This window comes from Aythya ferina (assembly GCF_964211825.1).
Source record: "Aythya ferina genome assembly, chromosome: 1".
In the NCBI taxonomy this organism is placed as follows: Eukaryota; Metazoa; Chordata; class Aves; order Anseriformes; family Anatidae; genus Aythya; species Aythya ferina.
The window spans coordinates 119,467,805-119,492,438 of NC_140296.1; the positions used below are offsets into that span (position 1 = coordinate 119,467,805).

At 37.6% G+C, this 24,634-nt stretch overlaps 1 protein-coding gene and 1 long non-coding RNA gene across 4 annotated transcripts in view; one reads left to right on the forward strand and one right to left on the reverse strand.

The window, feature by feature from the left end:
• The window catches only part of CFAP44 (cilia and flagella associated protein 44), a 41,594-nt gene that overhangs the window by 11,738 nt on the left and 5,222 nt on the right, over positions 1 to 24,634 (reverse strand). For all 3 annotated transcript variants that reach the window (XM_084506488.1, XM_084506490.1, XM_084506489.1), the window contains 22 exons: positions 23,752 to 23,923; positions 22,576 to 22,738; positions 21,432 to 21,534; positions 20,893 to 21,109; positions 19,953 to 20,067; positions 19,279 to 19,443; positions 17,893 to 18,048; positions 17,487 to 17,534; positions 16,392 to 16,491; positions 15,060 to 15,154; positions 13,076 to 13,285; positions 11,602 to 11,712; positions 9,743 to 9,895; positions 8,663 to 8,881; positions 8,039 to 8,184; positions 6,841 to 7,111; positions 4,910 to 4,965; positions 4,320 to 4,482; positions 3,860 to 3,990; positions 2,695 to 2,888; positions 2,133 to 2,295; positions 1,309 to 1,486 (listed from right to left, as the gene is read on the reverse strand). In XM_084506488.1, coding sequence (XP_084362614.1) covers positions 1,309 to 1,486; positions 2,133 to 2,295; positions 2,695 to 2,888; positions 3,860 to 3,990; positions 4,320 to 4,482; positions 4,910 to 4,965; positions 6,841 to 7,111; positions 8,039 to 8,184; positions 8,663 to 8,881; positions 9,743 to 9,895; positions 11,602 to 11,712; positions 13,076 to 13,285; positions 15,060 to 15,154; positions 16,392 to 16,491; positions 17,487 to 17,534; positions 17,893 to 18,048; positions 19,279 to 19,443; positions 19,953 to 20,067; positions 20,893 to 21,109; positions 21,432 to 21,534; positions 22,576 to 22,738; positions 23,752 to 23,923 — 3,329 coding nt within the window. The remainder of the gene's footprint in view (positions 1 to 1,308; positions 1,487 to 2,132; positions 2,296 to 2,694; positions 2,889 to 3,859; positions 3,991 to 4,319; positions 4,483 to 4,909; positions 4,966 to 6,840; positions 7,112 to 8,038; positions 8,185 to 8,662; positions 8,882 to 9,742; positions 9,896 to 11,601; positions 11,713 to 13,075; positions 13,286 to 15,059; positions 15,155 to 16,391; positions 16,492 to 17,486; positions 17,535 to 17,892; positions 18,049 to 19,278; positions 19,444 to 19,952; positions 20,068 to 20,892; positions 21,110 to 21,431; positions 21,535 to 22,575; positions 22,739 to 23,751; positions 23,924 to 24,634) is intronic.
• On the forward strand, positions 19,175 to 24,490 carry LOC311430124. The gene is made up of 3 exons (XR_014688571.1): positions 19,175 to 19,306; positions 20,196 to 20,330; positions 24,441 to 24,490. It is a non-coding gene; the product is annotated as an uncharacterized lncRNA (long non-coding RNA).

Genomic DNA, 24,634 nt, shown 5'->3' on the forward strand with positions numbered 1-24,634 from the left:
GAAAATTTTGGCATTAGGTGAATATTTTTCCCCAACTTGAGGTGAAGATCTACTAACCCGAGAAGTCACACTTGAATCAGATGTAAAAACAGAATCATAGAATCATTTAGGTTGGAAAAGACCTTGGCAGAATCCTCTCTAATCTTTATAAAATAAAACAATCTTATACATCAGGCATCTGAAGTAACTGGAATACTTCATCTGTATAAATCAGGGTTTTAAAACTAGAACTACTCCTTTTGCTTGCTTTGGCTTGTCCAACCAAGTCAGGTTAACCACTGGGTATCTAGTAACATCAGCACCACAATCTAGTCCTGGAGCCCAAGCATGAGATTAAAGCAACCCAACAAATTCCCTAAGACTGTGGCATTGCTTCTGTAATGCTGAGACCTCACTGCTAAAGCAACCCAGGCTAAAAGGAGCCTGAGACTAGGCAACATGTTTGAGAGGATAAGACTATGGAAGATTCATGGCCACAGAATATGATGAACCATGCAGTGAAGAGGCTCCTCCGTTAGTAGGAAAGCCAAGAAATAAGCCTCCATACCAAAAAGTAACTTGACAGTTCCAGGTTAAATGGATACATTTCTTCATTGTCGTTTTTTCTAAAGAAATTCATCACCCCTCTTTTACACTCCAGATAAATAAAATGAGAAATAGAAGCTGGGAGTGAGAAAGGGTGCTGGCAGAAGTCGCAAGGAAAGCGGCAAAGTTACTGCACAACGTTTGAGCTTGTTGGGTCTTTCTGGTTAAAAGACATGAAGTAGCTGTAGGAGTTCTGTTGCAGGAAGGCAGTTCCAGAACATCTAGTTTCCCAGAAAGCTCCAATATTTAGTACCCAGAAGCAGTGATTACTGAAGCACATATATGAAGAGGCTATGCTAAAAAGACCTATCTTTGCTCATACCCCTGTTTTTGTAAAGGTATTTCATAGCAGGGATTAGCTCAGTGTTGTAAGGAAAACATCAGTCACTAGATGGTAAGACTTTTAATCCTTAAAAAAAAAAAAAAAAAAAAAAAAAAAGGCATCTTCCTGCTGAAATACTGGAAAATGTGGCTTTTTTGCATAAAAAGATCCATCTGAGAGTTATCCTGGATTGATTCAGTTTTGAGTTTGGTGAAGCACTAACAGTCCACAAGAGAAAGGCTTGTTTGTAACTAAATCTGAATTGACACAGTCTGTCCTTCAATGGCTCTTCCCACAACCACTTCAATTTCCTTTCAAAAAAACGTATTCAGCATTTAATCAACTATCCTCCCTCCCGTAAAATAGCAGAAATATCCACATCAGTGAATCAGTTTACATACCAACACTTCCAAGGATTCAAGCTGCTTCACCTTCATTTCAGTTTTCATTTGTTCGTGCTGAGGGACTCTGTAATCAGTGGCAGTCTTCAGCTTATAACACCCCATGTTTTCCCGTGCTTCTTTAATGGCCTGAACATCTTCGGGGTTTTCATAGTCATCACTAGGCTTGCTCTTGTATCTGGTAGGTACAAAACAAAGATGAACTTTAAGACAGAAAACATTCAGATGGGGACAGAAAGCATGCAGTATAAAACAGGGTCACTTCATACCTTCTGATGCATGCAGAAAGGCTCAGGAGGATCAAGAAAGAATCACATACCTCTTTCAGAAAACAGTGACTACTTTGGAAAGGATATCTTTGCACATTTGAAAGAAAAATTCAGACATTTCCCTCCTTCCCCCCAAAAAAATAAAACAACACACTAGTAGGTAATGGCCTTCATGTGTAACTAACTTAACCCACAGCTCTTGCAGCATCTGGTATATCTGGTGCTGGTAGGGTTAACTGAAGAGGCTGACTGTGATGGTCTAGGTGTCCCTAAATCATGATTGATTTAGATACCCTCTTAATCCCTATATGAAGATGCAGCCACGTAGCTGAATTCAAATTGTTTAATGTTTTAGAAGAACCATGGAAATTAAAAGATTTCAATTGTCTCTTGAGACCCTAAGGTACACAGAGCCTCATGTATTTTAAATTTCACCCATTAGGAATATAAGAAACTAGGCAGAGATTTGATAGTGCCATATAACAGCTAAATAGTATCGTTTGACCTCAGACAAGATGCAGAACTAAAAGGACACAGAGTCCAATTAAGACTCACAGTTCTTCCCACTCCGCTTTCCTCTTCATTATCTTAGCTTTCACCTTGTTGGATTTCTCAGCAATTCTTCTGATTTGCTTACGTCTGTTTTCTATAAAACGTGCTGTTGGCTTTTGGACCTCTGATTTCACCTTTTCGGCCTCCTCCTCAAAAACTCTAGCATCTGAACAAAAAAATAACCATGTGAAAATGTAAATACCATGCAACACAGTACAATCTCAACTACTGGAAACTCCCTGGGACAGCTTTTGTAAAGCTGGTGTCCACCAGGATAGTTCCACTGTAGCGGATGTTCTGAACATATTCATGCTCTTTGAATCAGCTCTTAGTCAAGTTCTACCCACAGTGTTGACAGATGATTGCTGACATTGCATTAAATGTGGAAAACTACGTATGTATGTTACAATGTATGTAGGTACTAAAAAACAACAGTTATATTTCTTTACCCATACCAGGAGGAATTATCATTTCTTTAGCCTGGACTCAGGAAAACAAACTGAGATGAAAGACAAAAGCATATTACTGGGAATCTGTAAAAGGCCATCATTAACCCTATGCTTACGCTTTGCCTCTTTGATGGTCTCCTTTTTTTCCATCTTTTTCCATGCCCGCTTAAGTACTGTCTTCCTCCAAGATGGATGTTCCTTATCTTGGCGGTACTTCTCAGAGAGTGTTAGAAGTCTGTAGGTGGAAATCTGATGATTGCTTTGAATCGCATGAACAACAACAGTGTCAAATTCCAGTGAGGACCGAAACCTGAAGAGGTAAATTAGACAAAACTGTCTGGTGTCAGTAGGTACAAGCTACCATTTTTCCTTCAACAAAAGGACCCGAGTAAAGCAGTTTACTTATTACATACACATTCATTACATACAAATACAGTAACTACATAAGAGCACGATGACATCTGACACCATCTATTGACTTTTATCTGATGTAGGAATAGAGACGCTCAAGAATAAATACAGTAACACTGCTCCCAATATCAAAACTTATACCAGGTTCTACATGAGAGCATCTTTCATTTTCCATGAAGGGCTGCTTAAAAATATGTTCATTCAATTCTCCTTTCCAGTTGTACACTCTGTTTTTGTACACTCTGTGTACAACTGTGACTAAATGGGTTTTGTTATTGTGTATTATTTCTATTGTGCATTTATTTTTATGAATTCATCTTTTGCTATAAGAAGAGCAACCAAAAACGCACTGCTTTGTGCTTTAACTTGCGTTCTTGAGGAAGTTAATTTCATAACTTTAAACTGTATAGAGAATATTGTGTTAACAATGACACAAAAGTATTTGACAGGCATGCAGCGTACTTGAAAAATGGGAGTTTGTTTCATAGGTTGCACTTCAAAGCTCCAATAAGAATTCCTGGTTCTTACTGACATTTACTGGCAAAACGCAAGCAAACTTATTCTCCTCCCAACAACAACAACAACAAAAAAGACCACTTTTCTTCTTAAAGAAGTAAATCAGAATTAAGCTGCTTCCTTGATAAGAACATCTGAATTTTGACTAAGGATTCAAAAGAAGCACACCCAAAAATCAATGTATACTCTTGTGTATGTTTCAAATCAAATAAGGGCATAATCATAAGAGAAGAATATAAATGTTTATTATATGAGTGGAAAAAATATATATTTTTCCTTGTGGTAGGTACAAATCAGTAAATAATAAGCCCCGTGCAAGGTCAGTGGGAGACGTAGAAGAAAAGAGGTACTTACCAATTTCGTAGTTTCTGCAGTCCAATCAAGTTTTTCTCATGCTCCCAAGCTAGTTCCTTTTCCACTAACTGGATTTTCTGTGCTGTCTGCCTATTCAGATCCTCAAAGATCCTATGGTCCATCTCGTACTGCTGCAGAAGCACAGAAGACCCAGCATCACACTATCTTATCTGCTAAGTTTTGCTAAGAAATATTTTGGACCTGATGCCAGCATTTCATGCACATTGGCACAATTATTTATTTCAGGAGCTATTCAGATCTCCACAGAGAATCACTTTTTTTTCCCCACCATATGCTTCTTAAATGGCACAAATCATCAGCTATGATTTAGAAATCTTGCAAAATTACACAGTCAAGTGCATTAACCCATAGCACTAGACATCTTTGGCCCCAACACATAGGGCAGCACCATTTTAGAAGGTACCTCTTATGGTAAATGATTTATGAAAAACAAACATACGTCTCTGTGCAGCTGCATGTGCTTTGGCAACTCCTGATTCTTCTGAAGCAGAAGAAGAAACTCTTCTCTCAGAGCAGTTAACTCCTCTCTTTTCTTGCTTTTTTTGTCTTCAGCTTCCTTCATGATCCGTTCATACTCCTCTTTCTGCTTGACTTCCTCAATGCTGAAAATGCAAGTAGGAAATTGTATTATCCCAATGGAATAGAGGAAGGATTAAAGTTTATGTAACCTTCTAGATTTCCTTGATGGGCTTAAACTTCCAGTGAACTCAGCAGCCCTGAAGGTAACTTAGGAAGCAGCCACTTACTGTATATTTATACAGCCCTAACATAATGGGACTTTGACCTCCACTTTGTGTTGTCTCTGTAGTCTCAAGTTAAATAAGTCTCACAGTACCATATTTGAATTAGTTCCACAGAAAAGTAGAAGAAATGGAAAGGAAGTCTGACAAAACTTTGTGTGTAATGAGGAAATAATCCAAATTCAGTGTGATCACCTCTTCTCTTAAAAAGAAAAAGGAGGTATGTGGTCTGAAGAAAGAGCTTTCAACAGTTGGACATCTCTTTCATCATTACCCAAGCATCTCTTACTTGTAGGCATTGGGATCCTCAATGTCTTCAGCAGCTTTCTCCATCTCAAGACCACTCTGGAATAAAAATGTCTTGCCTTTAAACAAGCAATAATAGTTTCAACAGACAATAAAGCTTTTACAAACATTAAGGCAGAGTTTCCATTGCCTCTCAGAAAAACAAAAGAACCCTTCACGATCAATATTGCTCTACTGGTCTTAAATACCAGGCTTTGATGTTTCAAGAACAAGAAACAATTAAGTTGGCTTACATGTAAAAGAACAAAAAGAAGAAAAAAAAAAAGAACAAAAAAATGAAGCTGAGTTCTTGGGGACAGAGAACAGAAATTCTATAATCTCCTCATCAACATTAACCCCTAAATCACTGCTTGTCCCAACTTCACTCTGTCCCATAACATCTTTGATTCTCCATCCCACAGACCCAATTCTCTTGCCTCTTCTAACTGCCAGGCTGACAAGAGACATCATATCCCGGGCTAATTCCAAGTTACACGTGTAATTCATCTGGTTTGCTTCTGCTGACTGTGTAATGGGTTCACAATTATTAGCTGTGAGGAATGACAGATGGATGGACAGTGCAGTCATACAAGCCTCATTTCCTTAGGAAATCATGCTCTAAGACAAGAGGGGGGTCTATCACCCTACAGTGAATACAGTGGTACTAAATTGATCTGTAATTTAACTCAATTAGTTTCAGAGGACTTGTATTTGATTCTCTAGGAATCTCATTAAGTTTAATGATGATGGAATTTTTAAAATCTTCCACATGACTTAAAACTAGAATAGATACTTAATGAAGATTTACTTTGATAAGGAAAAAACTCTATTAGGGTGGTCATTAAGCAGCGTTCCTAGCCTGCACAATAGCAATTAACTGTAAAGATCTTTATATAGAGCTACTTACATATTCAAAATGATATAACTGTATGTATGCTTTATAATTGTATGTTAATTACTACTTGTAATACAGGAGCTAGCAAGGCTCTGATACCACAGGTTTCCATCATTCACTTAGTTTAAAAAAATACTTTGGAGTCCACTCCTAGTGTTATATATTCTTGTGATACTGGAATTGCAACTAGCCTTGAACAATTTAACCAAATTACTAAAATCCCAATTTCCTCTGTCTCCCTCACTATGCATCTTTCAAAAACTAGCTACTGACTGATATTAAAAATATTTAAAAGTTGCATCTATTTTATCTTGACACTTTAAAATTTTAACTGTACCAAATGTATAACCAATACAGATTTCATTGCACATGACAGTACTTCTTTACTCAACAGATCTCATTACTTTTTTCAAGTTAGATATGTTTCATTGTACAACACTGAAACAGTATCATCATCATGCTATGCAATTTTGCGAATTTAAAAAAATCCAACTTATGAATTGTACAATAAATGGTACCAAAAGCATTGAGAAACTATACATTTGGTATTCTCCAATGTTATTTCTAGAATCCCCATCGAGAGCAGAATCATACTCTACTGGAATAAAATCAAAGACAGATATTAATTTTGCCAAATCCTTGTAGTATTTCCATCCTAGGTATGCCTATAATTATACATTTGAGTGATAAAAAGATAGTACAACATGATATATGAACCACACATAGTATGTGTATTTGGAGAAAAACACAAAACATTGAGAAGGAGCAATGCAGTTATTGCAAAATATACCTTAATAAACAAGCAATATAACTCTTCTCCCAAATCGTTTGGGAAACCTCAGCTTTTGCTATAAAAGATCTATGATGCCAATTAATTGAACCGGATTTTGGCCATATGCTGTAGTTTCATAGCAAACAGACCTAGTTCAGTGAAAGAAGGTAGCACAGTATGTATGTATTCAGAGTTGTTCTATAATCAGAATTATAATTCTCCATATGATAGAAACAAGAGTTTGGGAGATCTTCATTTAGTGACTTACCCTAGGAGAGGGGATTTTGGCTTTCAGCTCTTTGTGAACATCCTCTGGAGACAAGATGTTGAAGGTAAAAATGTTTCCATCTTCACCACAGGTAATCAGAAACCTATCATCATAACTAGAACAGATCCCCCGGATCTGGCCATAATCATTGTCGTGTACATTGAAGGACCAGTATTCCTTCAGGGTATTTGCTGAGAGGTCTTTATCTTGAAGAGCATAAACACGCAGTGCTCCATTCTGCATCCCACAGAACATCAATAGTCTGCTGGTACTGTCAAATAAGCAACCAGAAACAATAATAGAAAGTAACTCGCAACAAGTAAGGCCACAACTCAAAACACAATGCTTCTAAAGAAGAGCTAATCTAGCTGAATAAATGTAGACTTTCCAACTTTTGCTTTGTGTGTGCAAAGTATTTGGACCATTTAAAGTACGTGTGGTACTACTGCAGCCTTTTTCCCAGCTGTTTGCTCAGCAATGTTCTAGCATCTACTGGGTATCGCAGAACTGGACTCAGCCCTCAATTGGACAGTGTAGAAGACACCAAGTTTAGAGATTAAAAAAAAACAGTTTTCCCTCCCCAGTCCTCATCTACTAGGGATGGTGGCCAACTGGAATGCAGCCAGCTGTAGATTAAAGTCTGAACTAAACCTGCCTCCTTAGAATCAGCTCATGCCTGGTCTTACAGGAAACACTGGGAGACTGAAATTAGCTCACTCGTTTCATTTGTGCAGTTCACAGAATGTCCTGGGAAGCCTCTACTCTTTAGACAAGAGAGAAAGACTGATCCCTCCATGTTCTCCTCAAGGACTAATTGTGTCCCCTCTTTGCTAGCTAGCGAAGAGAACCAGTGGTCTGGTGATCATAATTTGCAATCCAATTAAAAGGATAGTGGAGACTTCTAATGGTTCTTCTGGAGATCTTCAAGCTAGGATGTGTGAGCCTTAATCAATACTTAATTAGAAATCAGACATTTTCATCTTGAAGGGCTTTTAAAGATATTCTGTCAGATACACTATCCAATTGCGTTCATTATGAATTTTAAGTGAAACTCGGTGCCTGAGGAACCATGGAGAGTACCTGCGTACTAGAACTGACCCACAATTAAAAAGGGACAAAGCAGTGTACCCTTCTCCTTTCCAAGTTCAGTATCATCAAGCTTTGTAACAAAGCTATCTGTTACACTAAACTGTTTTACCAGAATGAGATCCGGTGGATGGGATTGTTGTCAGTATCCTCAATAGGAATAACTTCAAAGGGTTCATCTTGCCTTTGTTCAGGGTCCTCTTGGTGCTGATTTGAGGAGAACGCACAATGATAGAGGAATCCTGAGTCATATCCACCCTGAAGAGAAGGACCATAAAGAAATGTTGACAGAAGAACAAAGATGCAGCTGACCAGGTAAATGCAATCTTCTAAATAATTTTTCCTTTCTTAGGGATCTACTGTGGGATAAGAAATGTTACTTCCAAACAACTAGAGATCTTATTTACCCATAGAGAAAATCTATAATGATCACTAGCAATACAACCCATCCTACCAATATGTTAAATTCTACCTTCTGCTAGTGAGGGGGTAGGTTAGCCTTTGTGCCCAATTCAGGCATCACAAAGAATAGTACCTATTAGAAATTTACTGAGCAATCTGAGCTGGAGTGGCACTACTGATTTAATTCAAAAACATCACTGAAAACATCAGCTATGACAGGAAATCCATGTCCTAGAGATGGCAGGTTTCAAATGAGTTTTCTAAGATACCCAGATGTGAGGGGAAGGTTGCCACATCTTGCGATCCCATCAATATGAAATAAAAATTGATTTACCAAGGAAAGCCAAAATTTCCCTGGTGCTGAATAAAAACCACAGAGAATGGGACTGGGCTCCTCTGGTATGTAGAGAGGTGGCAATGGCTCTTCTTCAGGTTCCTCTTCAGGTTCTTCTTCTATGTCCTTTCCCATCTCCTGTTGCTGCTTTATCCATTCAAGCCTTGCTTTCTCCTTCTCCTGCTTTTTTTTCTCTCTCAGTGCAATCTCCTCTTCCAGCTGTTAAAACAAATAGTGAAACACAGAGACATGAAACTGACTGGAGGAGCCTAATAAATGCAATCCAAGAAGGTCCTGGCATTATATACACAGAATATCCAAAGAAATCTCTTTTCCTTCAACTAATTTCAGTGCTTCACCATCCTTACTGTTAAATAGCTTTCCTTTCATTTTATATAAAACATCCTTGTTGCAACTTATTAATTATTGCTCTATTCCCAAATGGGAAAAAAAAAAAAAAAGGAGGGGGACAATTAATATTCTTTCTCTCTGTAGAAGCCTTTTCTATTTTTTAAAAGAATTACAGTGTCTCCCAACAATGTTACCTAATTTGGACCAAAAAGCTAGTTCTTATTCAGAAATACATAAATCTCAATATCGAATGTTTGTTTTTCACATAAAAAACAATGCCCCTCTTAAGTTACAACAGCATAAAAAAGTCAGAAATATATAACTGCCAAAAATAAAAAAGATTTCATGTTTGCCTTAAGAGAGACCACATAGGTGTTTTATGACTGCTCAAAGGAATTTCCTACAGGGCTACCATCAACCACAAGAAACATACTTTTTCTGAATATTACCAAAATGAAGATATTTTAAAAACTAATGTGCTAACTTCACTTTCACTAACATTATCTTCTAATTCCAATAGAAATACACGTCATGCTGACAGTTTTCTACTTGAATCAACAAACAGTAACTTGTAAATCCAAATGTTGTAACACAACCACAGATGGACTCTATCTTGCCTTCCTCTCTAAGAAGCTTAGCAAAAATCATATGCTTTAATACAGGGAGTAGAATTTTTTTAGATAGTTTTGTCCTCTGAACATGAAATTCCTCCACAGGAGAGTGCTTTACCTTGATTCGGGATTTAATGCTATAAAAATGAAAGTACTGTGTTGGCAGGTTTTTGATTTGGTAGGTGGATGCTGTATCCTGTTCCTCAGGGACAGGAGCAGGAACCTGGAGAACAAAGCCATTCTCACAAAGGATGAGCAGCATGCTCTCCACCTGTACAAAAACACATAAAATACAAGTATGGGGCAGGTGTACAAATGGAATTGGGAGAAAGGGAAAAAAGTCAGTAGATGAACAGGCACAAAACCAAACTCCAGCCAGGCAGCATTAACTCTTAATTGTGGTGTCATTTAAGTGGACACTTTTAAATGGACACTAGAAATCGCTGAGCCTTTCCTATCCTGTGTATCTCAGGCAAAGTTAAGGAAATTGAAGTCCTTGCCATAAACAAAACAGCTATCATTCTGACACCATCTAGCAAGGAAGCATCACAATGGTATTTTGGGAGTTTGGTTAAATTGAAGGCTAGATCTGACCCATAAGTTAGGAGGTGAGATTTTATTTTGGTAATTGCTTGAAAATTTGTATTTTTCTATACTATCCAAAACCCTTAATACCTTCAAGACTGGGCTGGGAATCTTGCCAGATGCTATTTACCTTTCAGTTTGTTTGTTTGGGTTTTTTAAATTTCTGCTACCTGTCAGGTCCCTTAAAATACCAAGTAAGGAAGAATAGCCAAGGTGAAGGTAATAATTTTTCAGCGTTTTGAGATTTTAAAAGGCAACTCTTTATGTAGTTTCAATTTTCATAAGCTATCTGGAGAACAGAGAGAGTCTTATTTATCTGAACCGTCACTAAAAATGTGCAGAGGGGGTATATTAGAGTTGCTATGGAAACCTTAGCTAGGAATTATATGGTTCTTGTATAAAATTTCAGCCTCACAAACACATTCATTAGATTTATAGTCTTTAATTACCATGGTGCTCATTTTAAAGAGGGAAAAAAAAATACTCAGATGCGTTAATCATGTTTAGCCAGTGTTCATATCCAGCAGTGGAGACCTAATACTGATAAACACAATTACTAAGAGGAATCTGAAAAAATCAAACACACATTGTGTGATTTTTAGTAGTAGGGAGTATCTTGTCCTCAAGGAAAGGACCCAAAATGTAAATGTCAGACCAAGATCTGTCATTTTTATAGTAAGACAGAGTTCATATCAGCAAGAGTTCTTTTGCAGCACAGTTTTTATCTGTTCTCACAAACAAGTAATAGCTACAGTTTGCTGTTGCACACCATTTGAATGCATCCTGGTGGCCACTTTGTCAGTATTAAATACAAATAACTATCTCCCTTCTAAATAAGATTACTGGACTGAAAAAAAATCACAAGTTACACTAACCTCATCAGACTTTTAAAATAAGTATTAGCAAGAATCTATTTGAATAATTTTGAACAACTTCAAATAGAGAACACAAGTTCTGAGAAGTACCCAAAAGTTTTCTGAAAACTTTGTCTGCAATTGCCTGTTTTAACATCAGCAAGAGGCATAGGCAAAAATACTCAAGTAATGCTTTTGAGGAAAAAAAGGAAAGAAAAAAGAAAGACATTCCAAAAGTTAAGGCACCTGTCAGCTCAAGGCAGCGACTCAAAACAGTGACCGAAATTCTGTGGTTTACATGTTTCTGCTCTTGATTATCCAAAGTCCAAACTATGTCCAAATTAACTGAATCAGACATACAGCTACACACAATCTATCTGTCATTCTGAAGCAGCATGCAAAACAAAGCAGCAAAACATCTTTTGCAGTGTCTATAGAGAACATGGCTAGAGTGATAGATCTTTCTTTTCAATGGAAATTCTTTTCAAAATGACATTCTGACACTGTAGGGAAGGAAAAAAACAAACGTGTTACTCACATGAGAAGGTGGAGACCACTGTAATGCCTGCACAGGCCCAGGAACGTGGATAAATCCAATTGGCTCATACTTGTCTTCAACAGCAAAAAAGAAAACTGTTTTGTCTTTACTCTGATGAAGAAGAGAGAAAAGAAAAAGAGATGATGACTGAATGAAAGCTGACCAAAAAACTGTAGTACTGCACGAAACACATACTTCAGATGTTTTGTGGTTAGACACGAGGACCTACAAGTGCCTTGGAACTTAGAATTGGATTTCCATACTGATTACAGTGGGAGGGGGAATAAAAATCCTGCTCATCTTCCTCCAGGGCCCTGACTGCACTCATAGGCTTTAACCACTATGATGTGCCTCTGCTGGCATCTCCATCCATGCATGTTCTGCCCATTGCCCCAGGAGCTCACCTAAACCTTGGGCCCAGGTCTTCAGCCCTGGCATGAGCTATGTCATAGGCATGCCTGTTTCCAGCCCGGTATCCTGCTGTTCCCAAGCAATACTCTGGATTTCCTCCTTTGATTTTTTACGTGTCTTGTTACTTTGCCTTTGACTCATGATTGCTGGACTGTTGGTGGAAGTGTTTGCTGTCACCAGCCCTGCTCTGCTCACCTAGCTCAGGCCCTGTGGGATTGTGCCCTGTGTTGGAGCACTGCCCTTGCTTGTGTTGAGGCCACCACAGTGGAGCAGCCCCACTGTTCCTGCTCCCAGAAAACCCTCATATTAGGAACGGCTCTCTGAAGTACTCCCTGAGTTCTTCTCTTCACCTTCTGCTTTCATTTATATTTCTCTCATCTCAGTATCGCATATATTTACAGTGCAATGCTGTCATGCACCTGCTTGTTACAGAGGTGATTTGTAAGACATGACAGCACAGGCTGATCTCAGATACTAAGAAAATCCAGAACTGGTGCACAAGATGAAGCACGGCAGCTTGAATTTTGCACTAAATGAAATACATGGCAATCAAGGAATATGAAACTGCAACCGAACTGCTCATGGCTGAAGGCCAGGTTTTAAAAAGAGACACCCCACTGACTAGAAGTCATTTCAAAGCCTAGCAGGCACACTGACAACGTGATCGGTCAATCATGCTGTCACGCAAACCAGTGTTGGGTAGCAGCTGGAGTGCTGCCAAGGTGGTGTACAAATGAACTTGCTTTTACTAAATCCAAAGTACTACTAAACTAATTCCAAAATAAGCCAAATACATCTTCAAAATGGATTACAGAATTCATACTAAACAGTCTAGTAATTCACAGAATGATGGTATGGATTGCACGGTTGGTTTCCTTCATGCAACAAAGGTATGTGCAAGCAGATCCATCTCTTCCCCCAGCACTACAGAGAACTACAAGAAACAATCAACAGCAATAATGGAAGCATAACTGCATTGTCAGTAACCAAACTTTGCCTTATTTCTTTAAATAATCTCTACAGTTGTGGACTAATAAAAATAACCAAATGAAGTGATACATACCCCTGTGGCAAGGACATCTCCATTTTGTTCATAAGCCAAGGCTGTAACTGCAGCAGTATGAGGTTTGAAAGCTTGTTTCAGATTTATCTCTGCGTTACCTATATTGGTCCGTCCTCTGAGAGCAGCCAGTCCTTTGGGATCATAAATTTCAATTATGCGGACAACGCCATCTTCAAAGCCCACAGCAATTAGACCTCCTTTAGGATTTACCTTTGAGTGGAAGAAGGAAGAAAAAAAAAAAATCACAACGTACATCAGTGAGTTTAGAATAAAAATCTGTGTCACGTCTTTTGGTGTTAAACTCTAACTCACCTTACACAAACACAGCATTAAAGCACAAAGAATGTTCCATACATGGGAAATCTTGTTTATCCTTTCTAATATGCTACCATAAAGGGAGGGGGAAGACTAGGGGTGGGAGGAGGTTGTTTTAATTTTTTTTATATATATATTTTATTTTTTTTTTTACTCATGACATGCCATTGGGACTGGCAGTGTCAGTGAGGATGTCTTTGCAATTTATGAGCAAAAGTCATTTCATACTGATATGCATATATATCACCATCTTCTTAAGCAGAAGAGTTGGAAGCCAAAAAGGAATTATTATACTACCCTGAATATAATATTTGACATTGAATGTGAGCACGATTTATGAAGAGATGAGAGAACAGATTTTGTGACATCCAACAGGATCCTAAGATCCTTCTCTGCGGAACTGCTTTCCAGCTGGTAGGCTCCCAAGCAGTACTCGTGTCTGTGGTATTCCTCCCCAGATGCAGGACTTTGCATTTTCCCTTGTTGAACTTCATGAGATTCCTCTCAGCCTGAATCCACAGCCTGTCCAGGTTCCTCCAAATGGCAGTACAGCTATCTGGTCTATCAATCTGGCCTCTCCTTTCCAGTTTTGTATCATCCACAAACATACTGGCACCCTGTCCCAGCATCCAGGTCATTAATGAGGAGCATTGGTCCCTGTAACAACCCCTGGGGTACACAACTAGAGACTTGCTTCTAACTGGACTTTGTGCTGCTGATCACTGCCCTCTGGGGCCCGGCTATTCAGGCAGTTTAAAATCCATATCACTGTTCACTTACCTAACCTGCACTTTGCCAGCTTGCCTATGAGGATGTAACAGGATACAGGTGTTTCAAAACATGTGGGACAAAATTTTCTTGGCACAAGTTTTCATTCAAGCACTTTGAACTATGGGTAAGTATCTAAGGGGATTTTAAAAGAAGCTAGCTAGACTAAGTACTTCTGATTTTTTTCAGCCTATGTTTAGTACCAACTTTTGTAAAACTGATCTGAAACAGTTTTGTAATGTACGCTTTATTGTGCTGATCAGCTTACCTCTTGAATGTACAGGTCATCACCTAATAGCATCCCTGCAGGTCTGCATGACAAGAATTATAGTCACAAGACTACGATGATGACTACCCTTGCCTTGGAAATTCAAGTGAAGCACTTTCCTCCATAAATTTACTTACAACGAAGCTGCCAGGCTTGCTATGTTTCCTTAAGAACATAACTAGACACTATTTTAATTAAAATTAGCAAATATGTCTAGAACTGATAGACCCCACACTCTATAAATGATCAGTTCTGGTGACATTTTTTTATGATTAATCTCCAAATGTTTGTGGATTGTCTGTGCTGTCATTTTGAAATGTGTTAACTAACTCATTTTAATTGACAATTACTTGGCTTGGATTAAATAGAAGCTGTTAGCCTATAAACTATCATTTCTTCCTGGACTGCATACAGAGATCTGATTTTAAAATCTCACGAAGACACGAAGTTGGATACATGACAATCCACAGTAAAGCCAAACTGTGCATATATATACTATATACACACATACTACTACAGTAAATTTCAACACGGTCTAAACAGTAACTTATTTAAGGTTTTGTATTCTGAGCATCTTTCTTTATGCTTGCAGGCTCTTTATGAATTTTTCTTAACACACAAACAAAAACTTACAACACGAGGTGCCCACGTCAGTGCTGTTCCTCCTTGTTTAAACTGAATTTCACTCAGCTGCCTGTTGCTGATGAAATCATAGATACGCACTGACCCTGTGTGGAAAGGAAACAATAGGGATTTATTTCTTGCAGTGCCGTTTCCGTTTTAAGATTCATGGTAAAACGTCTACATGTATTTATTTGAATGAAAAGCAGAATGGAAAGTTATTAATTTTTCTCTTTGAGTACCAAACGTCCATCTGGAAAGACATTCCTGTTGGATACAGAGTACCACAGCTATCATGGTGCTCATCAACAAAACAAGCTTTCTTCACTCTTCAGCTTACACACTCCCATGAGTTGTCACGGCTGAGGGGTGTAATAAGAAGTCCCGTGCTGACCACCATGTGCAGTTTTTGAGTAATCACAGAACTGTGGCCTACTCTAAGGGAAATTTGTACTGTCAACAGAGGAAAAGAAGATATGCTATGAACTGGAATTGCCTAAGGAGCAAACTATTTAAATAGATGAAAATGGGAGATTGTCCAAAAAAATCAGTTTTCAAAGGTGAAATTAACAGATTGGTAGATATATACGTTGGTCTGCATAAAATTCCATTCCAGATGGCATATATCTTAAGTATCATTTGCTCAACTGGTACAAGTTTGTCTTCAGGCTAGAGGTGCATATATATTGTGTAACACAGGCAAATTACAAGATACGGCTGACAAGAATTGAGTTAAAGACCTTGTGGCATTTTCTGAGCAGCATGAATGACATTGTTAATGTTCTGGCCTGTGGTTCTTTCAAACCATGGTAAAGCTAACAGTAAGAAGCCTAAATAGCTGTATTTATATAAGTTAAACTAATCTCTGTAATTACACATTAGCTGTTGTTGAGAGCAAGATAGTTATTGCATTTTCTAAGAAAGCCACAAATATTAATTCATAATGACTTACACAATACTAGAAACGTATGTAATTCCTTATAAAATAAAGACCCCAACACTTATCAATCCAGAAACTTCAATACAAATGCTGTTATTCAATACAAATGTCATCTTTCCAGCTGTTCCTTCAAATCAAACAGAATTTACAAAGCTTCCCATTAAAAACTTCTCTCTTTAATATCCCAGGCTTATAAGATTAAGCATTCCCAGTGTATTATTTCAAAACTTTGATGATTTGTCTTAACTGTAAAAGAACTGATCCAAGAATAACAGTCGATGGTAAATTGACTTTTCAAAAGCAAATACACAACTTCAGTTCAAAATGGAATAGTTCCAAAACCAAGCATCGTTGCTCTGCAAAAACAGCGATGACAGTGGTATCAGAGGAAAGGAATTACTTACGATCGAGAGCAGTGGTGGCCATAAGGTATGTCACAGGAGAGACACTCACAGCCTCAATCCTTCCGGAGTGAAAGGTATACAGGCACTCTGGATCACGGGTCTGCAGTGCAAAACAGAAACCCAGAAATTCTGCTATGTGCTGGAGTTGCATTTATTACCAGCTGTACCTTTGGCAGGCATGAATTCCTTGTTTTAAAAATCAAATGTTCATGAGAAGATCATGAATGAATTAGTATAGGAACATTAAGCTGTTTCAAAATCCCATCATTTTCTATGTGTAAATAAGGGGAAATACAGGAAAACCACTTCCATTAAGTGGTTTCAGACCTGAAATGAGTATTTTCAATAGAGTTGTTGCTCTAAAGGCAAAGAAAATGCTCCCAGTCCTAGGCTTATACTGCCTTGAAAATCTTTTCATCATCCAAGGAATTCTAGTATTTGTCATTTATCTTTTATGTTAGTTTTTATATCATGTTTTACACATCTCTTTTTACCATGAAATTCTTGGAACATTATTTATCTGTTAGCCCAGAACTTTATTCCAATCAAGGAGAAAACTCCAATTTACTTCAACGTATTCTGGAATGAAAACTAAATGCCCCTATTTTACCTTTTTCATTTCTTTCTTCATCAAAAACATCTCCAGCAGTAATACTAGTAGCCAGCTGGATAAAACATATCAAGTGTACTTCATCTTCTCCTTTTTTTCCTAGTTCTTCATGTCATTTACAGGCAACAGTAATGACTGTCTCAAATACACCTAACTAGATAGGGTATGTAAGTACTCCTTGAACTCAATTCCTGCACTCATACAACTTCTATTTCCAGTTTATGAAAATAACATTCCTTTAAGATAAATTTTAGTTGCCAAATTCAAATTAAGGAAGCAAAAATCAATAATTACTTTTGATAATCCTGCACAACCATTATTGTCAATAATGTTATGAAAATATTTTTTGAAAGAAGATCTTATCAATGCTAAAATTTCCAGCTTGCAACTTCACTAAGCACAAACTTCATTGTAGATGAATCCCATATAGTTAAATGAAGTAACTGCAAAGGAATTGAAATAAATCCAAAGAAAAATGAACTTACCATATTTGAAAAAGTCAAATCCAGCTTCCAGATTGCTCCATTGGCATCCTGAAGAAGCAAAACCAAAACATGTAACCTGAATATTTTCAAACTCAACATGGAAGTAAAATTGCCCACAAGGACTCCTCAAAAGTTCCTCAATGATTATCACTGTGATATGGAAATAACTGAAGGTCCTATCAGTCCTATCCATCAGTTCAGGAGAATAGAACTCGGATAATAGATTTTGACATTCTCCTACTCTTACGCAGCTCTGGCTCTGCAAGTCATAATCTCACATGTTACCGAGATCGAAATCTACAGAAAAGAGATATACTGACCTGTAAGGTACTCCTGCTATAACTAAGCATTACTTCTCTCATTCTGTGTTTCTCCACAGGGCTGTATGTACTTGAGTGCATCTTACCTGAGCATACCAAATGGGCTGTCCATTGTCAAGAACTTTTGACATGAAATTCAGACTGACGTTCTTGCCAACCTGAAGTTCATTCATAGGTTCCACCTCCAATAACCCTGTGTCATCCACAGAATCAGCAGCATCTATTGCCTCAAAGTTCCACACCTTCATGGAATGAAAACAAAAAATTAGAAAGAAAAAAAAAAAAAAAAAAGAGAGACTGGGTTTTTATCAGGTCAGAGCATGTTTTCATATACAATTGAAATGGAAATCCAAAATAATAAGAAACCAGGGGAGGGTAGAATCTATAGGTGAAGATGAAACCTGGCACGTATGCCTCACTGTTCTGAATCTAACCTGAAACAGGAATCAGCAAATATCATCTCATACAATTGAGTGCAATGCAAAGTATATGCAAAAGTTCCCTCTGCAATTCTGATATAACAGTAGATTAAATACAGCCCTGGCACTGGCAGAACTATACATGGCAACCTCAGAGCTACAGAAATTAAATATCTGACAGCTCTGAGCATTGCTCATACTGAGGCAGCACGGAAGAAAGAATGGGAAATCCAATGCATCCATGTTCTTCTCTGTGGTATAAGTCAGTTGGCACCTTGGAATCAGGTGAATTTTCCTAATGGGCTAAGATTAATTTATGAAATACAACAACAAAAACAGGGTGTTTGGAACCTTCTGTTGTCTAGAATAGCTTCCTGATGATTATCTGGGTCTATAAAACATGAGCAGAAGACACGTCTTCCCTTAAAGAGCAAGTAAACAAAATAGCAAAATCCTTGACAATTGACAGATGAGATCAGAAACTGGTATAGATACATAAACCATTTTGACCTTAATTTATAGAATTGTGTGTTAACTTCAGGATGCCCAATGCTTTTTCTTTGATTGTTCTTCTATTTCATTGCATATATCTCTGAGATAAAATGAAATAGAAATTAACTAATAACTTTAATAACCTCTGCACTAAAATAATCAGAAAATTTATTTCAAGTATTGCCATAGTTTATCATTTGAAATAACACCAATGTATTACTAGGTCTGAAAATTATAAAAATTAACCAAAACAACATATGAAAAAAAGTGTTAGAATGCAGGGAAGACCAAAGCTTTTAAAGAATCACTGAAAATTATTTTGATTTATTTTAGTAGAAGGTGATTTTTTTTTTTATTTTTTTTTTTACCACTGTGAAACAGAAAATGTTGTGTAAACAATACTTGATTCAAATATTTACACTGGAGATGTGTCTGACTTTTTTTTTTTTAAGAACAGAATACATTCTCATAAAGCACCTGTAATGGAAAAATGCCCCTATAAATGAGCTCTACTTCCTGACCAAAAATGTGCACACCTAAAGGCAGAGCAAAAGAACTCACCCGAATGAAGCCATCTTGCCCAACAGTGGTAAGTTCTCCTTCGTCCAAAACTAACTGGGTGATAGGGCCACTGTGACAAGGCTTGTGTCCAGCTCGACAGAGCTCTACTTTGATGAGGCCCCCTTCCCAAAGCAGCAAGTTGCCCCACTCAGCCCCTGTGATAACCTTCAATGCAAAGGAAGAGAAGCACTTAAGCACCTGCACTTAACCATACAGAAATATATGCAAAAATGAGATTAACATTTGTGGCTTCCTTGTACAAAAGCATTAAATTAATAGCAATGTACAGATATTTCCAAGAGAAGGTGTAAAGGGAGACACGATTCACCTTTTTAGGAATATGACATCATTTACATGCACTGAAATGGTTGAGATTAGGGCTAACACACTTTTTATTTCTGTACATTAAGGTTTTCACTACCCCATTAGAGAAGCCCCAGCTCTAAGCCAGAGATCTTTTGTCTGGGAACTACAATATTAACCGTACTTTTCAATTATTACAATGCAAGCATTTTCTTTGGCAAATTAATGTCAATATTAGCTTATCAGAGCAGTGCACTGAGGGTCTAATTCATATCACTTAGAAGCAAATAGTAATTCTCCAACTAACTCAGCAGACTTTATATCAAAACCTGAGAGGGAACACAAAATCAATTAAACTTGTTCTGACTTACCTTCCCATCAGGTAGCTCCACATACCCTATAATGTCAGTCACTGATGTTTTTCCAAACCTGCCCAAAGCTCCTTGCAACTTGAGACCACTGAATGTGAGAGCCATCTTCCAGAACCTGAGTATAGAAAACACATTCTTCTCTGATGCAAGGCTTCCTAGACATGCTCTTTACTCTCTCAGACATTATTATAATCTTACCAGGCATTCCATTTTATGATGTTCATTTATTATTCTTTTTCACAGGAGACCTTGGGTTTTTCTTTTTAAAATGAGATATAACTTTGTAACCTCACAAACTTCCATATCCTACCTCTATGAAAAACGTGGGAGGAGGATTTGGCATGGATAGAATGAAGACTACGCTGTTATTTAAAATAAGTAAGTGTAACACCCATAGCTATATCCTTCCTTATACAACCAATACATGTAATTATAATAACATCTATTATAGCCTTGCTATCTCCACTGTATGATGTTCAACTTTGTAAATCCAAGGGACTAAGTCCCTTGCTAAATTTCATACAAGTACCACCATGAACTGGGGCATGACTGTAAAATCTCAGTGAGCAAAAACTTTTATCATAGATCTTCAAAGCTATTCCTATTTATTTTATAAATAGGAATATATATTTTATTTATTTTATAAATAGGAATAGCTTTGAAGATCTATGATAAAGTTTGAAGCTCTCATTTTTTTTATTAGAAAAGAATCTATGAATTTACCAAAGGAGGCAGTGTGTGGAAGAATATCTTTCATAAAGTTCATTGCGAGTTTTTAGTGGTATCAGTGGCTTAAAGAACTTTCTTGTTTTTGTAATCGCAATAGGTAAAATAACATTCACTGCTGGTGCACGTTTGCTAACAATACATTCCTGCTAGTCACCATCTAGATATTATGACTTTAGAGTTGATACGTATTAATCATAATTGGCAAACCTACCTGATGTGTCCTACTCCCACTGTAGTTAGCTGTTCCTCATTATCAGGAGAAAATGTGACCCTGTAAACATCCTGTGAAAAAGCTTTTGACCTTAACACAATCTTTTCTTGTTTCCAGTCCCAGATAGTCAACATGTAGTCAGGGCTGCTTCCAATACTGGCCAACAAAGTGCCAGCACGGTTGAAATCGCCAAAAACATAGGCTTTCTCTGTTCCACCTGAAGAAACGTACAAGCCCCAATCCACACATGCATGGAAAAGAGGAAAAAACAATAGGAAAATATGTTTAAAAGGAGCTCAATGTTCACTGCAGGTTTTTTTTTCCTACTACTTAATAGTTCTCAGTTGGCTATTTCTACTGAATAAAGGCTTTCTCCAGTCCAATAATGAAAAAGCTGGAAACCAGTGTTTCCTATTCTGCTGGGAAGTACGAAAGGGTTGTAATTCTTTCTAAACTTAAAGTGGACCACTACTCCATCTGCTGGGATCTATAAACACTGGCCCATTTGCGTAAAATGAAAATAGTTCTTATTACACTACCTCGTAGTATTCTGTAGGGCCTCAGTGAAGGATAGTCATAGATGATGAGGTTTGGTTTCTCTCCTTTTTCTCCTACTGCAAAGTACTGCTTAGTAGGGTGTGCCTTGAAAAAACAAAAGTCCTGTTGCATGTTGTAATGACATCTTTGTCTTTATTCTGACAGTTAAGTCATTGTATTTGCTCACACATTAGTCAAAAGATATTGCTTTAAGTACTAGGTTGCATTTTTCTGTATGTTTGTCCTGAACAACTGCCAATCTATTGCTCAATACCAGAATCAAGTCACTATACAAACACAACGGTAAAACCATTATGCACACAAAATGTGATTATTGTGCATATACTGCAGAATCATGACAAACTGTGAAACTGTACAATAATCTCCTTTATTATGCATCCTTTTGCTATTTCTACCTCACTCAACCTACCGGCTGCTTGTACCATGTGCATCATTTGGGTCAGCAGCCATCTACGTGGAAAGCCACAGAAAAGCCAACCTGAATTATGTTGTTCTGAAGATAGACAGATGTACCTTAATTCTCAATGAAAGGTTGCTTACAATGGAGCAGAACAATCTGAGGCTGGTATCCTGAAAGCCTTGCTCATATGGAATACAACTGAGAGATGGCAGAGCTGTTCACAGGGAAAGGTGCCACAAAACCAGAGAAAACGTTTGAGATTCAGGCTTTTCAATGGAGTTTTACTGGAGTGAAACAAGATACTTCTTCTCTTCATTTACCTAGGTACTTAATTTTCTAAATTTTAACTGCAGGCAAGACACTAAATTAGTATCAGCTGTGAATAGGAGAAGTTCAAGTGTTCAAGAAAAAAAGTTCATGAGCCAAAATATTAAAATAAGAAAATATGCATGCAATAGGGGCTAAAATGAATCCTAGCTGGCACATGTCAGTCCTTTAGGGTACCTGGACCTGAGACAGGTACACAGATATTTATGCTCTGCCAATCATACTGACAGGCTGAGTAGCTTGTACTGCATGGTCCACACATCCCTTTAATCCATACCATTTTCTTATGTATATGTGCAACTACAGAATACTCCATTAAGCAACCAAGAGATGATGCCACTTTATAGAGAGGGACTAGCATCCTAAAACAAGAAAAGAAAAAAAAAAAAAAGCCATACCGTTATAAACCCAATTCCACCTCCACTGCTGCTCCGGAGATAACTTTGAGATTCAGTTTTCAGGTCCAGGAGCACTACCTGGTTGCCTGCTATATACAGCAGTGTTTGGCTGTCCATTGCCATCAGGTTTACGCTTCTTTTGCAGTCATATCCAAAAGAATGTCTGAGAAGAACGTAATAAGGAAAAGCTTTGACACTGGCTTTCTAGAAAAGCTTACTAAGTGGACAGAAATGCTTAAATCAATACTGAGACGAATACTTAGCCTGGTGACTAAAAGGCTGATGGCAATAGTTTTCTTCAATATACAGTGAAGGTAAACTATATCAAGTCTCTATAACTGAGGGGAAGGCAGAAGTGTAGACCTTCTAAAACCTGTGATCCATCCTTCCATCTCCATTACAGGGTACACTTCTTGCCTCTGCTGGACTCTTTGGGGCTGCAAGGAATTCATATTCTAACAGTTCAGCAATCCATTTTCAAACAAAGTATAAGAAATGTGCATCAGATTACTCGTAACAATTCTACAGTTGAGATTTCAAACCAAGGAGCTACTCAGGCTCACTTCTTTGATGTCTACAGGCAGATGTAGAGAAGGGGAAATCCAGTCTTCAACAGCAACTTCTCTGTGTCTGCAGAGAAACCCACTAACACTTGTGAAAGTCACATATCATATCCAACTTGACTGTACCTAGCAAAGAACTTATTATAGCTCTCAATTGATTGGCATCACTTCCTTCATTCCACCAACTTAGGTCTTTTGAGCAGCAAGCTACAAATCTACATAGTTTCTTCTGCACTTCTTCCTTAGCAGTTCTGTGACGAAATATGAGGTACACACCCCCAGCTGCTTGGGGAACAACAGTATATAAAGGCAGAGCTTTGCTGGGGATATTCTCACCCTAGTTCTCTGCCTAATCACATTACCTTCACTGATCTAGTCCTATGGTATTACTTACTAAAGTAATAATTATGCCTAATAAGTAATATTTATGAGGTCTAGACAATGTTGAAGATTAAACTCATCCAGGACCATGACTGGTCAGGATTCCTAACTGTTTCAACCAAAGGTATCCTACGAACACCACACAGGTACTCCATATTATACAATTTTAAGAACATATATTAGGAAATCCTTAGCTTTAAATCTGCACAATTTTACTCAACTGAAAGGATACTCAAGAGTAAGAAGGTTAATTGGTATCCCAGAGTCTTCAGTGATAAATGGCCGTGAATGTACATCTTCACTGTTATAGAAGAAAGTTTCCGATATTTTCTTTTCTATCTTCTCAGGGCCTTTTTCTGCCTCTGGGGCTACTTCAGTACTATCTTCTTCTTCCAAATCATCTGCTGCATGTCAAAAGTGGGAATATAAAGAAAATTTATACTCGGCATAAATCAGCATAGCTGAAAATGGGGGCATTTTGTCTTAGTGACAACCTGTCCTGAACAGCCTATAGCAAGCCCTCACTCCAGCTTTTAAAGACTTCACTGTAAATAATCAAAACTGAAGAACTTGCAGGAAAAAAAAAAAAAAAAAAAAAAAAAAGATTGAGAATGTTTTAAAAACATTGCTTTTAATACTGAAGTAGTTCGGCTTTCTTTGGTGCGTAGGTCTCTGCTTTAGAAACCAAATAGTATTGCAAATATCTCTTTTCAGCAGCTACTGATGTACATAATCATAGAAAACTAGTAAAAGCACATACTCTGCTTTTTTCACATACAGCAGACCACCATAAGATATAATTGTCCCAGAAAATGCATACTTGATAAAAGTGCATTCAAGTTAGATACCTCAGACTGAATTCCTATTACCTATTTTGCAAGCTTTTAATCTTATCTAATTTCTTTTCTCCTCAACAAACAGAGGTGTCAGATACCAGCAAGGGGAAGGAATAAAATGAAGTACATGAGGTAAGCCAACAGAAAATGAGCATTGAAACTCAGCTGCAGTATGATGGCACCAGTCTGAGATGCTGTTTATAACAACAGCAGCCAAAGGAAAACTAGAAAGCAGTGGGATATTTAAGTTTAAGCCAACATCTCTTCAGTGGAAAGCAG